Genomic DNA, 16,440 nt, shown 5'->3' with positions numbered 1-16,440 from the left:
TATCTCCGTCCGTCTCGGATGAGGTGTCACTTCCGGATGCAGAACCGGGTCCCTGCTGACGGGCGCGCATTTCACTGATCATCACCGATGTGTCGCGTTGTTTGCTGCTCTGTTTTGAATTTTGCTTCTGTTGCGGACTGCTCCATTGATCGCTTTTTTTGCGCTTACGGATCTTTTTTGTGAGTTTGCTGAGTATTTGCCCCAAGAGGTTTTTACCCGGCCACGCTTGCTGCTTGGTATTTTCTGTTCCTGTCTTGTTGAGCCCTGTCCCCCAGGTGTCGTATGTAGATTCGGCTAATATCACATTTCTTTTGACCGATCGTAGTTTTTCCCGGAACTGCTGCACCTGAGCGCATTTATTATCGATCACTTCGGCCATGACGGCTTCACATGTAGAAGACCACTGATCGATGATCCTGACTTTGTCACCGAGTCGTTTGGCAGAAAGAGCATCGTCCGCTTCTAAGATGCTTTTGGCTGCATCGATGTCGCCACACCGCGTTGCCTTAGCATATTGGAAGGCATGCTCAGCCGATTTGTGACGAAACCCGTAAAGGTTGATTTCGCAGGGGAAGAAATTTGATAGCACGTTATCTTCTCCATTGAATGCGATCACATTTTGCAGAGGCTCGTAGAATCTGCATTTAGGATCTCCAGGTGAATGATCTCGCTCCAAACACACCTTGCATTTAGGTTCGTTTTTACAGTTGCCCCTGGTGTGATCCGTGTCCCAGCAGTTGGTGCACACAAGTTTCCTTTCGTGTTTTGGTTGCCCATAGTGCAAGATGAGGCATCTTAGCCCCGCGCAGTATTGTACTCTAGCAAGAGATGTTCCCGGAGGGAGGGGTGCTACGTAAACGAAGCGGTTTCCACTCAATACACTCGTCATGCTCTTTGTGACTGGATGTCTGATTTTTTCATAAAGAATCTTGCTTTTCAGATCTAATTTGAGCTTTTCTATAAGCTCTGTCACAGAGGTGTCAGATACCGAAAGCGGTAACCCACATATTCTGATTTTTAAAGTTTTTTCGTTCGGGTTATGATTTCCTGAGGAATACGGATTTGTTTCGAAAAAGGACAGGGATATGTTGTTGATCTCGCATCCCTCTGAAAGAAGCTTGTCTCTGCTTTCTTTGTCTTTAAGATAAAAACGCCACAGGTTTCTATCAAGCTGTAAGCAATGTAGGGAATTGCCCACTTTGGCAGTAACGCTTTCCATAAGACCAAAGTCTGTGATCCGACCTTTGTCTTTGCATTGAATATCTAATTCCTTTAGATATAACGGTTTAATCGTTGGTTCTGAGAGCTGCTCTGAGAGCTGTTCAACCATGACGGTACTTGTAGTCGTACAGGTAGCTAACATACAATGCAGGTAGTGCAGATGAGTAGGTATTGGCGTTCAGATTTTAGAACGCAGTTCTCAGTTCGCTATTCGCAATTCAAAAGTGAACTGCGTTCTAGAACGCAGTTCACAATTCAAAATTTTAACTTAAACTGTATGGTCTGAAATTTTGGGGGTGGGGTACTAGGGGCCAGATACCACTTCTATGAAAAAATGGTGATGGTACCATCTCTAGTTTCCGAGATATGGTCCTCTAGTTTTTAGCCCTACTATATAATACTATACGAATAAACATCGGGCTCGGGGACATCGAAGTCCCCTACCCTGGGGTCTGAAATTTTGGGGGTGGGGTACTAGGGGCCAGATACCACTTCTATGAAAAAATGGTGATGGTACCATCTCTAGTTTTTGAGATATGGTCCTCTAGTTTTTAGCCCTACTATATAATACTATACGAATAAACATCGGGCTCGGGGACATCGAAGTCCCCTACCCTGGGGTCTGAAATTTTCGGGGTGGGGTACTAGGGGCCAGATACCACTTCTATGAAAAAATGGTGATGGTACCATCTCTAGTTTCCGAGATATGGTCCTCTAGTTTTTAGCCCTACTATATAATACTATACGAATAAACATCGGGCTCGGGGACATCGAAGTCCCCTACCCTGGGGTCTGAAATTTTGGAGGTGGAGTACTAGGGGCCAGATACCACTTCTATGAAAAAATGGTGATGGTACCATCTCTAGTTTCCGAGATATGGTCCTCTAGTTTTTAGCCCTACTATATAATACTATACGAATAAACATCGGGCTGGGGGACATCGAAGTCCCCTACCCTGGGGTCTGAAATTTTGGGGGTGGGGTACTAGCGGCCAGATACCACTTCTATGAAAAAATGGTGATGGTACCGTCTCTAGTTTCCGAGATATGATCTTCTAATTTTTAGCCCTACTATATAATACTATACGAATAAACATCGGGCTCGGGGACATCGAAGTCCCCTACCCTGGGGTCTGAAATTTTTGGGGGTGGGGTACTAGGGGCCAGATACCACTTCTATGAAAAAATGGTGATGGTACCATCTCTAGTTTCCGAGATATGGTCCTCTAGTTTTTAGCCCTAGTATATAATACTATACGAATAAACATCGGGCTCGGGGACATCGAAGTCCCCTACCTTGAGGTCTGAAATTTTCGGGGTGGGGTACTAGGGGCCAGATACCACTTCTATGAAAAAATGGTGATGGTACCATCTCTAGTTTCCGAGATATGGTCCTCTAGTTTTTAGCCCTACTATATAATACTATACGAATAAACATCGGGCTCGGGGACATCGAAGTCCCCTACCCTGGGGTCTGAAATTTTGGGGGTGGGGTACTAGGGGCCAGATACCACTTCTATGAAAAAATGGTGATGGTACCGTCTCTAGTTTCCGAGATATGGTCCTCTAGTTTTTAGCCCTACTATATGATACTATACGAATAAACATCGGGCTCGGGGACATCGAAGTCCCCTACCCTGGGGTCTGAAATTTTGGGGGTGGGGTACTAGGGGCCAGATACCACTTCTATGAAAAAATGGTGATGGTACCGTCTCTAGTTTCCGAGATATGGTCCTCTAGTTTTTAGCCCTACTATATGATACTATACGAATAAACATCGGGCTCGGGGACATCGAAGTCCCCTACCCTGGGGTCTGAAATTTTGGGGGTGGGGTACTAGGGGCCAGATACCACTTCTATGAAAAAATGGTGATGGTACCGTCTCTAGTTTCCGAGATATGGTCCTCTAGTTTTTAGCCCTACTATATAATACTATACGAATAAACATCGGGCTCGGGGACATCGAAGTCCCCTACCCTGGGGTCTGAAATTTTGGGGGTGGGGTACTAGGGGCCAGATACCACTTCTATGAAAAAATGGTGATGGTACCATCTCTAGTTTCCGAGATATGGTCCTCTAGTTTTTAGCCCTACTATATAATACTATACGAATAAACATCGGGCTCGGGGACATCGAAATCCCCTACCCTGGGGTCTGAAATTTTGGGGGTGGGGTACTAGGGGCCAGATACCACTTCTATGAAAAAATGGTGATGGTACCATCTCTAGTTTTTTTACAAGTCAAATATTCATACGTTTTAGTTTACAAGCTTTGTTAAATGAGGTAGGTATGAATCAAAGAACATGTATTTGTTGCCAAAAGATAATAAGTTTTGCATTTTATAGAATACATTCTGACATAAATTATTCATTTAAAGAGAGAAAGAGAGAGACAGAGGGTGATATTAATTGCAAAATTTCAATCAAACAAGAGATTTGAAATTTGCATTAACAATAATCCATAACAAATAAATCAAAAGAATTACTGTCAGATACACAAAACGCAAAGTTTCATAATTAGAAAATGCATTAATTTTGCATAATTTGTCGCAGTTACGGTATCTCAAATGTAAGGTAACTCTCAACGTTGTTGGCAGGAAAATTGAGCTGTTGAACATTTCCTGACGTTGGAGATGATTTATTGTAAAAATTGTCTAACTCAAAACATATGTTAAACGTATTTTTGAAATAATCATATGTTGAACATACGTTAAACATATTTTAAACATATGGTTACCACAAACATATGTTCAACATATGTTTTGAGTCGGATATATGTTCAACATATGTTTTAAACTTATGTTCAACATAGGTTTTAAACTTATGTTCAACATAGGTTTTAAACATACGTCAAACATGCTGTGGAAAATTCATATGTTTAACGTATGTTTAACTTATGTTCAACATATGGTTCTCAAAACATATGGTTAACATACGTTGCAATTTTACCTGTGTAGTGTAGAATCGGTTTAATTAGTTTTAATAAGGAACAAGTCCGTAGACAATGTTTGAAATTTTACAAGTCAAATATTCATACGTTTTAGTATACAGTTGCTATGAATCAAAGTACATGTATTTGTTGCCAAAAAATCATAGGTTTTGCATTTTATAGATATACATTCTGACATAAATTATTCATTTAAAGAGAGAAAAAGAGAGACAGAGGGGGATTTTAATTGCAAAACTTCAATCAATCAAGAGATTTGAAATTTGCATGAACAATAATCCATAACAAAAGAATCAAAAGAATTACTGTAAAGATACACAAAACGCAAATAATAAGAAAATGCATTTGCATAATTTGTCGCAGTCATGGTGTTGCGAACTCAAAACGGTTTTTTTATCGAAATAATCTAATTATTTGAAGTGTTAATTAGGAAGACTCTTCTTGGAGAAAGATAATTCACTGTTATATAATTCACTGGACGACGCAAAAGATTGAACGCTCAATGACATAAAAAGTATGTACTTTTTATTTTAGGTATGGCTAATTGGGGAATAACCCATTAACCCACTAAAGCATTTAATTTTCGTCAAAAAGCTTCAAAGTCAGGATTAACCTTACAAATAACTAGGTCCTACTGGTTTTTCCATTGATAAAAATTTTAATTAAATTAAGATTGATATTCTACGAATTATAAATGAGAGTGGGAAATATACTGTAGTACTTTCCGTGATTTTAGTTAATATAACAGCAGGCATGGATGTCCAGGCTTATTACTTTGTTTTGCTTTCCAACAGGTCGTTTTAAATCAATCAGTTACAGGAATGAAGGAAGCTGGATTTTTCTTGTTTATTATTTTCACATCTATTTCATCTTGTCTTGCCAAAAAGTAAGTAATCAACAATGAATTAACACTATTCTTTTAGGCTGCGCTGCCAGTTTTTTTTCTGCTCACTGTCTGACGCTAGTGTCAGTTTGATTGTAACACCATCCAAAACAGATGGACCAATTTAAGTCAAACACTATAAAATTTATGATCGAATTATTTATTCTTTGATATACTAAAAATAATTTTCAAACCTTTTATTAGATCAGTTGAACTGGATGAAGAGAAATAGTACAAGATTAGTAAATATCCTGATATAGAAATATGCATTTGATTTTATTAATTCCTATTTTCTTTCTAGATTATTTTAGAAATCATCGAAAATCATGTTTCCTTTCTCATAAGTTTAGCTTCATGGAACTGTATGGCATAAATTGTATTTGATTTATATTTTCATATTATAAAACAAAGCTGAAGAGAAATATAAATTATGATTATTTTATTTCTTTAATTTTCTATTTTAGCTCTTACCTTGTTATGTTTCCTAACACTATCCGTCGCGGCCTGAACATGAATGTTCTTGTCCAGCTCCTGGACACTACAGGTTCCCCTGGTACAACGATGGACGCCACGAGTGGTGGTCTCGAAACCACGGTGGTGGTCAGTCTACTGGACCATGATAATAACACTGTCGTATCTGAACGGAGGATAATTGGTACGATAAAGACGAGGAGTCTTAAAAATTATAGTAGACTTCAAACTTAATGATGATTTTATGCGCTGGTCATATATTAACTTTTTAGAAACTACATCTGTAAATCAATTGGGTTTTATTCTTATAATCCTTATAAAAACTTTTTAAAAATTTAAAAATAATGACAACGCTTTTAAAGGAAAATAATGTAAACATTTCATGCTTTGGTCAAGATTTCTACACTTTTGATATTTTATAGTATTTTACAATGCAGTATTTATTTTTTTTAATGTAGATTCAGTCAATGCAACATTGCAATCAATTCCTTTAAAGGTACGTTTCTATACTATTATTATAAATTCCATATGGATTAAAACATTTATTGCTAAAAGACATATTACGGATTCTATATGACTTTGTATATTGTACATATACTTAATATATCTTTATATATTAAGTCATGTCAGCCCCCTGTGTCCTGCCCTCGGCAAAACATTTCGCAAGTTCTTTGACTGATACAATTATCTTGACAGTATATGCAGTCTATCATTATGTCGAATACTGACATATATTTTCACTTCTAAATATTAGATCACTAAATTTTCTACGGATTGTCCTATTTTCCCCTGACAAATTCTTTAGAAGGACGTTAAGCAATATATTTCATCAATCAACACCGGTTTTCCCTGTTAGGGAGGCAGTTCATTTCGCCATGGCACCTGATCCAATCTTTGCTCTTAATTTGTATTATTTACATAGGTTGATGAGGTTGATGCCGTTCGTTTTCTCTATATTTAATTATCATATTATAAGCTTTAGTTTCAAGCCAACACAAATGTTTCGTTAAGGTTGAAATATTATTGTTTGTCGGACAGATTCCTTTAAGTTTAAGTCCTCCTGGAGTGACGGAGTATGCTATTGAGGTACACGGAGAAGGTGGAGTTAACTTTAGTAACCAAACAAAAGTATCCCTCCGTAGAAAGACCCATTCTGTGATGATACAGACGGATAAGGCCATCTACAAACCTGGACAAAACAGTAAGCTTTACCTATCTCAATACAAACCTTGACAAACCAGTTAGCTTTATATATCTCACTACAAACCTGGACAAACAAGTAAGCTTTACCTATCTCAGTACAAACCTTGACAAACCAGTAAGCTTTATCTATCTCAGTACAAACCTTGACAAACCAGTAAGCTTTACCTATCTTACTACAAACCTCGAGAAACCAGTAAGCTTTATCTATCCCAATACAAACCTGGACAAAACAGTAAGCTTTATATATCCCAATACAAACCTGGACACACCAGTAAACTTTATCTATCTCAATATAAAACCCAGACAAACCAGTAAGCTTTATCTATACCAACACAAACCTGGACAAACCAGTAAGTTTGGACTATACCAACACAAACCTGGACAAACCAGTAAGCTTTATCAATCCCAATACAAACCTGGATAAACCAGTTAGCTTTCTCTGGCCCAATACAAACCAGGACAAACCAGTAACTTTATCTATCTCAATATAAACCTGGACAAGTAAGCTTTATTTATCCCAATACAAACCTAGACAATCCAGAAAGCTTTATTTATTCCAATACAAACCTGAACTAACCAGTAAGCTTTATCTATCCCAATACAAACCTGGATAAACCAGTTAGCTTTCTCTGGCCCAATACAAACCAGGACAAACCAGTAACTTTATCTATCCCAATACAAACCTGGACAAACCAGTAAGCTTTATTTATAACAATACAAACCTGGACAAACCAGTAAGCTTTATTTATCCCAATACAAACCTGGACAAACCAGTAAGCTTTTCCTATCCCATTAAAAACCTGGACAAACCAGTAAACTTTATTTCCCTTGTTAAAAAGCTTAAGATTCAATTTAAAACCAAAAATTACATACATGTTTCTATCCGATGTGAGTTTTTTAAATATAATAAGTATTTTTTTCACCATGGCTTTTGGCGAAGAAATCCACACAAAAACTGAGCAAAAAATCTAATCTGAACACAACGAGCATTAAATTATTTTTTTACCCATGATAAATAAAATACAATTTAAATTGATTTTAAGGGGCCTACTATAGTTTTAATGCGTAAAAATTACAATAGCGAAACTCTTTATTTTTATACCATATATAATGACATTAACTTTAGTGTTCATGGGGAAAATCTACCGTCAAGGTATTTCTAAGGAAACATCTCAAAATATAGGTACATTTGCTATGGAATTATATAGGAAAGTGCCAATTTTTAGCATTTTAAAGCAAATTATGAAGAGATTATCAAATTCCTATGTAGTAAATTTCAAGAGCGTATGTTTATTACTTTTTATTTTATAACATTTTTATTAACTTATATTATTACCTTTTATTACCTTCATTGGACACCAAGGGCTTTCATATTTCATATATGTAATCTTTGTGAGAAGACCCTTCATTGGACACCAAGAACTTTGACCCTTTGACCTTGACCTTTGAGATTGACCTACTTTATAAATGCAATCCTTGACCAAAACTTTTAAAGAGTTAGGGTTAGTGATTTCATACTTTACATATTTGATCCTTATAACAAGCCCTTTCATTTAATAACAATAACTTTGACCCTTTAACCTTGACCTTGGAGTTTGACCTACTTTTTAAGAAATTGAACGTTCACCATAACTTCTGAACGGTTAGGGCTAGGGCTTTCATGCTCGACACAAGTATTTTATGTGGCAAGACCTTTCAATTGATAATAATTACATTGACCTTTTGACCTTGACCTTGGAGATTTTTGTACTTATTAAAAAACTTTAACATTAGTTTACTTTCTAATTTCACAATTGTTTTCCAGTGAGAATTCCTTACTTTTGGTACCAATTAATTAAATTTACATTTAAGAAAAGCTTAATCTTTGCTATGTTGCCATACGGGGGCATCAGTGTTTTACAAACACATCTTGTTTATTTTATTTTTCAGTTCATTTTCGTATTTTTGGATTTTACCCAGATCTTTCCATAGTGAATGAAAATATAGATGTAGCCATATTTGTAAGTACCTCAATATATGTGAAAAGCATAAAAGGTGTTAAAATCTTTTATTGATGTTGTCTTACAACCACAATGTTTTGATTTTTTTTTCAATTTCAATAAGGATCCCCATGGATATAAAATCGCTCAGTGGAAGAATAAGGTTCCTGATAATGGAGTGTTTACAGACAGTTTAGTCATGTCCGACCATCCTGTACTCGGGGAGTGGAAAATAAAGGCTGTACAAGGGGTGAGATAGGCTCTTATTTGCTTGTTTCCTCACTTATTTTTAATCCTGTCCTATAATTGTTAATGTCTTTGTCAAGTATAATCTTTTTTTATCAAAGCATAGGTATGAAATATTTAAGGAATGTTCTGGTGTATAAATCATAAGGACTTGTGACATACATGTAGGTATATTTCATAAAAATGTACCAGCGTGTAAGTCTGTGTGATTTGCACACCAATAATTAACAATAATTTAAAAACATTCTATATATATATATTTACATCTTACATGTTTAAAAGCTGGTACAATATACTCAGTATTTGAATTTCTCGTTTGGCAATATCGTTACATTATTTTTTACGTTTCTTCAGCCTCGGTGTGACGACACTTTAGCGGGAGTTTATCTGTGCACACCAAATGTGAGTATGCACAAAATAGTGTTCAAATTCATTCACAGATGGCTTTATTGAAGAACACAACAAATGTAAATATCAAGAAATGAATTCCTTTCACCGCCTTTGTTTAGATACAAATGTCCTATTATTAAATCTGCAAATTTAACTTGTTTAACCAACTTTTCTACAGAACTTTTTTTTTACAGTTTATAATATGTTATACGTATACATGATGTAATTATTTACAAAGAAGGGTTTTTTTTTTTAGTTTTTATCTTATCTTATGATAAGAACGTTAACGTTTTGATTCAGACTGAAACTCAGACTAAGACAGTAACTGTGGATGAATATGGTAAAAATTTTTTTTTTATTTCAGACTGAAACTCAGACTAAGACAGTAACTGTGGATGAATATGGTACAATAAATATATATTTGATAAAATTAAATAATAATTTTAAAAATTATCAGGAAATTGGAAATGCACTGTTTACATTCGTTTTTACCAATGATATTGTAATACATTGTACATGTCTATAGATTATTTTTTAACAACACCTTTACTCAATTTGTCAATTAATTTCGTTCCGGTAAATCTTATTTTTACTTTTACATTTTATTCTAGTTAATTTAAACTTGAAATTGTGAGGAATTTCACAGTTAAGGATTCCTTTTTTTTTTTAATTATGATTATTTATTTCATTGATTAGATGTCTTGTTGTTGATACTGTATAAGCATTTAAATTTCTTTTTGTAAAGCTATTACTTATTATAAATAACCCTTTCTTGTGGCGTCTCCATATGATTGAAAAGTCTTAAGATGGACATTAAACAATATAGTACAACCATCAATCATTTATGAATGTTTCATTTGAAACGCTGAAAAAGGAAACATTGCATATCTAATCCTATCAAAAAATTTTTTGAATTGCTTGGAAATAAAACTCTTAAAAATTAAATTGCAATAAATATACTTAAAGCTCATATTTTTAAATTAAATGTACAAATTTTATCATTTAATTATTTTGACTGCTGATATTTTAGTATTGCCAAGGTTTAATGTGACGTTGGAACTTCCGCCATACGGAGTCAGCAATAGAATTGTTACAAGTATTAAAGTTATTTCCACGTACGTAGGATTATGTCCAAAAATATAATTAAATTTAAGAAAAAAAAATACTATATCGTATTCTAAATAGTCATTCTGGACGATCTTATTTATCAGTAAATTAAGTCCATTAAGAATATTAGTAATATTGACTTTAAATCCAACGCTTTCTTTTTTGGTACATTCATCGTAAATCTGCTTTATTTAAACAATAAGACTAAAATTATATATTAATTTCTACCTGTAGATACACTTTAGGTAAACCTGTAAAAGGAATGGTTGACATTAGAATCCGTTCGAAACAAAACCTATTTTCTTCGGTGCATATGCAGCTCAGACAATGCCAAGGACATATGGTTGAGATTTTTCATCGTGCCCCAGTAAGTTGTTTTATCCATTCTTTGTAGTCATTGTTTAGGCACCGTTAATTAAGGACAGATGATACAAACAAATTTTTTCTTTGAAAAAGATTTAATATCATGTCACAAGTTTAGAAAAGTGGATGGTTCTTAGAACTTTTTCTCAGAAGAACTGGAAAATGATAAAGACTTGGAAAATATTAGTAATATTTCAATAAAAAACAAATATGGACAAATCACATTCAGTAAAGGTTTACAGGTGAAAACAAATTTCAGAATATGTTACCTTGGTGCTAAAAGTGTAATATAAACTTTAGAAAAATATACCAAGCCAGGTAAATTTTAAGAGGAAGATCATAATGACAAAAAAATAGCAATATCACATAGGCTGATTTTTACCATTTAGCTTTTCCTAATTTAATTCACCTGGCTTGGTATATTTTTCTTAAGTTTATATTAGTCTTTTAGCACCATGGTAACATATTCTGAAATTTGTTTTCACCTGTAAACCTTTACTGAATGTGATTTGTCTATATTTGTTTTTTCAATGAAATATTAGTAATATTTTCCAAGATTTTTTCATATTCCAGTTCTTTGGAGAAAAAATTCTAAGAACCATCCACTTTTCTAAACTTGCGACATGATAATAAATCTTTTTCAAAGAAAAAAAAATGTTTGTATTTGTATCACCTGTCCTTAAGTTTTGATTTATGTGATTCCACTCTTGTATGGCTTGAAAAATCTTTCAATGAATATAGTTCTTCAATGAAAGAAGTAAATATATGTAGAAATGAAGTTATATAGTTAGACTATTTAGAAGCTAAGAGACGAAATATCATTGCCAAACCGATTTACGGAAACAACGGCGGCCATTTTGGGAACTAAATTATGGCAAACTACTGTATATCTTATTGCAAATTATTAGAATTATCTCTCGAAAAATGGAGCAACGACCCACTCATTTTGAAAAATAAATTGTCAAAGTATGAGAAAATGATCGTTTTTGTTTTTTTTTAGTGTGTGTGTATGCTTTTTCATTGGTATATAAATTTCAGTCTTTGTGAGATTTTTGTAAATTGTAGAGATTTTACATTAAGTATACCTTAATATTTGATATGAAATATCAAATAAAATGTGGATATAATTGAAATTAAATTTTCAACTTCTTATCTGTCGCATTATAGGCACTTCATCCGCCTTATCCCCCCGCCCATCTTTTTGTTATACATGTGTGCAATAATCCATAATACATAATTTCATATAATCCATCAATATTTTATTAATTACAAAAAAGGTAAATAAATCTAATGTATTTCTTCATTCTCGATAATATCCCTATCAAATATGGTTTCTCAAGTATTAAAAGAACTACTAGTATATCATTATGTAACAGTCTGACTGTATGTGATTCTTTATATATAATGACAATATGCACCTCCTGTTTTATTTTTGATCATACACTTATATCGGGTCAAACAGAGTAAAACATGAACTTTATTATTATATATCGTGATATGGGAGGCGGGGAGGATCATTTAGTGAGCTCAGTGCTTACAATACCTCTAGTTTTATTTTATACTTAATTTGACTTTAACATGCTCTGTCTACCTGATTAAAAATAAGACTCACGGTGGATGTGACCGGTCAACAGGGGAAGCTTATTCCTATTAGGCATCAGGTCCCACCTTCGGAATTTTCGGGTATCCGCCTTAATGCCCTATTTACTTATTTGTATTGTTTGTAGTTTTATGAGATCGATCCTGATTGGGTTTGTTATCTTCATCTTTTCATGTAGTAAATTTCTATTGTCATTTGAATTTTCTGATATTGCCAAAACTACTGTTTATTTCTGTCTTATCTTAAAAATTGTGATGATATTTACATTTTTCGGAATTATGAATTATATCAAACTATGGTAAGTGGGAAATGTTGTTTTTAACGTATTCATTTATGGGATAAAGATAGATTTCCAAATCTATCCAATCCAATTTAAGAAAATTTTGTTTAAAAACATGTAATTCTTTACACAACTATATTTAAACTTTAAATGCATGTTAAAATTTTTATTTTATTTTGAAGATAGATGGTCAGTATAACTTTGATGTTGAAAACACGAAACTTAAGAGCATGGTGGAGAATTCTGGCTTCCAAAGTTTACTTTACGCTAGCCTAGTATTTGAAGTGAATGTAACTGAATCCATAACAGGTTTAAGTCAAAGTGCATCTGGTACTGTCACATTCTATGAAACTGAAAACAAATTACAGTTTCTCGAGTCTCTTCCATCAACATTTAAATCTGGACTTAACTTCACAGTTTTGGTGAGAGACGAGAATGTGTTTAAAGGGCTATTGTAATGTATAAAAAATACCATTAAAAGTAATTTTCCTATTTAAAAAAAACAGATAATTTTTACCTTATTTACTAAATTATTTACAGTAGAATTAGCTCCTCATGTATCTCTTATAAAGTTTTGTATCTAATACAGGGCAAATTGACTCGTCAAGATGAAAAAGCTGTTTCCCTTCCAACTACCTCGAGGGTGAAGTTGACTGTAACCCAAACCATCACCCTCCCCTCCGTCAGGTCGAACTCTACCATGACGTCACAATCAGACCTATCAAGTGTAAATACAACGATAATTAATATGATTTCAGAAGACACAGCAGAACAGCAGGAAATAGAAACTGAATTTGGCATCCTTTTGGAAGACTTGATACAAAATTCTCAAATGAGCAATACTGAAGAAAGAACTATTAAACCAGTCTTTCTTGACATTGATGCCAATGGATTTTTCAAACATGAAATAACAATACCTGAAGGAACTAAATATATTTTTATAAAAGTAAGTCGTCATAGAGACTTCTGCTGTTTTCTTTTTAAGCAAAACTTCCATTTAAATAGCTTAATCCTTGTTATATGTTCTTTTAAAGCTTACTCATTCATTACTCATTTCAGGCTGAGTACAATGGTTTGTCTTCCTTTCTTTACTTACGGCCCAGTAAATCACCCAGCAACTCCTTCATGCAAATCAAACTTCTTCACACAGGCAGGAAACCAAAGGTTTTATTTTTTCTTTTTCTTCATCAATAGAATCAGTCTATGAATTTAAAATTCAATTAAGGTTGAAATACCGTGTATATATAATTTATCAATAAAATATATTTCTTATCATTTTTACAGACGGGAAAACATTTTTCGAGGAACATATACTTAATCATTTTTTTGTTTATGCACAATGTTTCAAGACAAAGATAGATTTTTATAGGTCTCAGTTAATCCAACTAATACCAAAGCTTCCTTTCTAAAGGGGAAAAATCATATGTCATTTGGAACATTTTTAATATTTTAAACAACCATAATAAATTTGAATTACGATATCTATATTGGATTCCAAAGCCTCACAAAAATCACAAAAATACAATCAAATATACAAAGCGGGTTCCAGTAAATGTTCTACCAAGCGGCATTCTTTACTCCTCACTCAAATATTTGAAGTAGTGAAGAAGAAATTGTGCAACAATATATTTATGAAATGGTGTAAACCGGTGTGAATTCTTAAAAATTGAAGGAAAATGTTGGAAATTTGGATTCACGTTCTTCCAAATCGACATTCCAAAACTTCACTAAAATCCATACAAACAAAGATACAAAGCGGGTTCCAGTAAATGTTCAACCTAACTTCTTTCTTTACTCCTAACTTAAACATTTTAAGTTCCGAGGGAGAAACCTCGGGACTATTGTGACAAACAAAACTAGAATATCAGCAGTCTCAGTTAAAGTCATCATTTTGTAAGTTCTATGGTCGATGCAATGGCCATACCAACAAATACAATTATCATTAAGTCAAATGCTGACTGACATATTTCATACTGATTGTTAGGTTATTATTTATACACACTTAATTGTCGACGGATTTTGCTGTTATTTCCCGATAATGACAAAGAGCGCATTTTTGCCGGAGAGAATACATAAAAGAAAATAATACAGGTCTATAACACTTGATGCCTCTCTGAAAAATTGAAATAGCTTGTCATCTGGAATATTTTGTATTGTTTTATTAAATTTTTAGCTTAAATACTATATGTTATCTCAATATATTTCATAATGCAAGATACAATACATACAGTTTCGTATCTCTCTCTCTCTCTCAGTATTGCATCTGTTTATTGCCAGGTAGGATCTATCTCAACATTTGAAATCAGGACCACTGAAAGTACTTCCAAAATATACTACCAAGTAAGAATTTACTTTAATAATTTGTAGTTATATGTATTTTTTGCATTTTACCTATATCAAGATAATTTATTTTTTTTTTATAACAAGTGATTTACTTAATTTAAATTTTATTATTTTGATTTATACAAAAAATTAGTTTGTTATGCGGTAACATCTAGATCTCCTTAAACTTTTTTCTCGGTAATGACACACATGGGTAATCACAGTAAAATAAAAGCAATAATTTTCATATTATACAGATTATTTCAAAAGGCCGGATTGTTGAATCAGGGGACCTTGATATGCAATCTTTAAAAGTGAAGAGATTTAACTTGACGATAATAAAAGAAATGGTACCTAAGGCCCGCCTTATCGGCCATTATGTCAGAAAGGACGGAGAAATTGTAGCAGATACAACTAGCTTTGATATTGACGGAAGCTATGATAACAAAGTCAGTGGACTATCATTCTCATTTTGAAAAAAATTTGCATCAACATTTAATTGTTTGGGTTTTTTGCATCAAAATAATCGGAAATCAAAGTTAATTTTCATTTTCAAACCCAAAATATATCTAACTATATGAAACTCATTTTACAGATAGAAATAGACTTTGACGTACAGGAGACACGCCCAGGAAATGAAGTAGTGGTGTCATTCAAAGCTGATCCGGATTCCACGGTTCATTTGTTGGCGGTAGATAAGAGTGTTTTGATTTTACGTGATGACAACGACGTCAAAGAAAGTATGGTAAACTATTGAGAAAGGTCATTTGAAAATTCATTTTGAAGATAATAAATTTTACTATTTATACAAACTTTCAAGAAAAAAAGGTAACATCGATTTTGATTTCTCGCCCATATCAAAAGATAAAAAAAAAATAATAATAAATATTTCAAATTAAGCATCTTAGTTTAAGAATTAAAGTATGAAATTAAAGTATAAAAAAATGAAAAAAGAGATGCCAATACGAAGGGGTGATCAAAAAGTTCGCAAAATAATCGACTAACTTCTATAAGAGAAAAGATATAGGTTTTCAGTGTTGAAACTTTTTAAAAACAGTCCTCTACCTATGTTTACGTCATTATGTAACGCGGCGCCGCGATGAGAATCAATTAACTAAGCGGTCCAGATCACATGCTCCCGCTCTAAAAAATTCCACTATATCTCTTGCACACAAATTATAAAAAAGGTCTTTGAAAAAAAAAATTACATTGAAAGATAATTAGTTAAACTATATTTATACAAACATTCAGGAAACATCGTAACAACGATTCTGAGTTATCACACATATCCGAAATTGTATATATTTTTATACAAAATAAAAAATGTAATTCATATTTGTATGTAATAATTATACATTTTTTGGACATTTTCAACTATTTTTCATAATTAAGCATCTTAATTTTATAACTTATAGTTAAGTATGAATAAA

General features: G+C 33.4%; 1 protein-coding gene across 1 annotated transcript in view; it reads left to right on the top strand.

The window, feature by feature from the left end:
- The first annotated feature begins 4,932 nt into the window (after positions 1-4,932).
- Positions 4,933-16,440, top strand: part of LOC134265485 (CD109 antigen-like) — a 32,425-nt gene continuing 20,917 nt past the window's right edge. Inside the window, exons 1-17 of the mRNA XM_062747697.1 lie at positions 4,933-5,052; positions 5,514-5,704; positions 5,979-6,016; positions 6,559-6,721; positions 8,653-8,723; positions 8,827-8,952; positions 9,303-9,350; positions 9,639-9,671; positions 9,703-9,742; positions 10,369-10,453; positions 10,680-10,812; positions 12,871-13,110; positions 13,278-13,634; positions 13,748-13,852; positions 14,966-15,028; positions 15,268-15,459; positions 15,606-15,755. Of these exons, the coding sequence (XP_062603681.1) occupies positions 4,988-5,052; positions 5,514-5,704; positions 5,979-6,016; positions 6,559-6,721; positions 8,653-8,723; positions 8,827-8,952; positions 9,303-9,350; positions 9,639-9,671; positions 9,703-9,742; positions 10,369-10,453; positions 10,680-10,812; positions 12,871-13,110; positions 13,278-13,634; positions 13,748-13,852; positions 14,966-15,028; positions 15,268-15,459; positions 15,606-15,755 (2,100 nt within the window). The 5' untranslated portion in view covers positions 4,933-4,987. The remainder of the gene's footprint in view (positions 5,053-5,513; positions 5,705-5,978; positions 6,017-6,558; positions 6,722-8,652; positions 8,724-8,826; positions 8,953-9,302; positions 9,351-9,638; positions 9,672-9,702; positions 9,743-10,368; positions 10,454-10,679; positions 10,813-12,870; positions 13,111-13,277; positions 13,635-13,747; positions 13,853-14,965; positions 15,029-15,267; positions 15,460-15,605; positions 15,756-16,440) is intronic.

Source organism: Saccostrea cucullata, unplaced genomic scaffold (assembly GCF_032062105.1).
Source record: "Saccostrea cucullata isolate Sc308-1 unplaced genomic scaffold, CSIRO_AGI_Scuc_v1 ctg401, whole genome shotgun sequence".
Lineage (NCBI taxonomy): Eukaryota > Metazoa > Mollusca > Bivalvia > Ostreida > Ostreidae > Saccostrea > Saccostrea cuccullata.
Note: the sequence above shows the minus strand (reverse complement) of the source record. Positions and strands in the feature narration are given on the sequence as shown.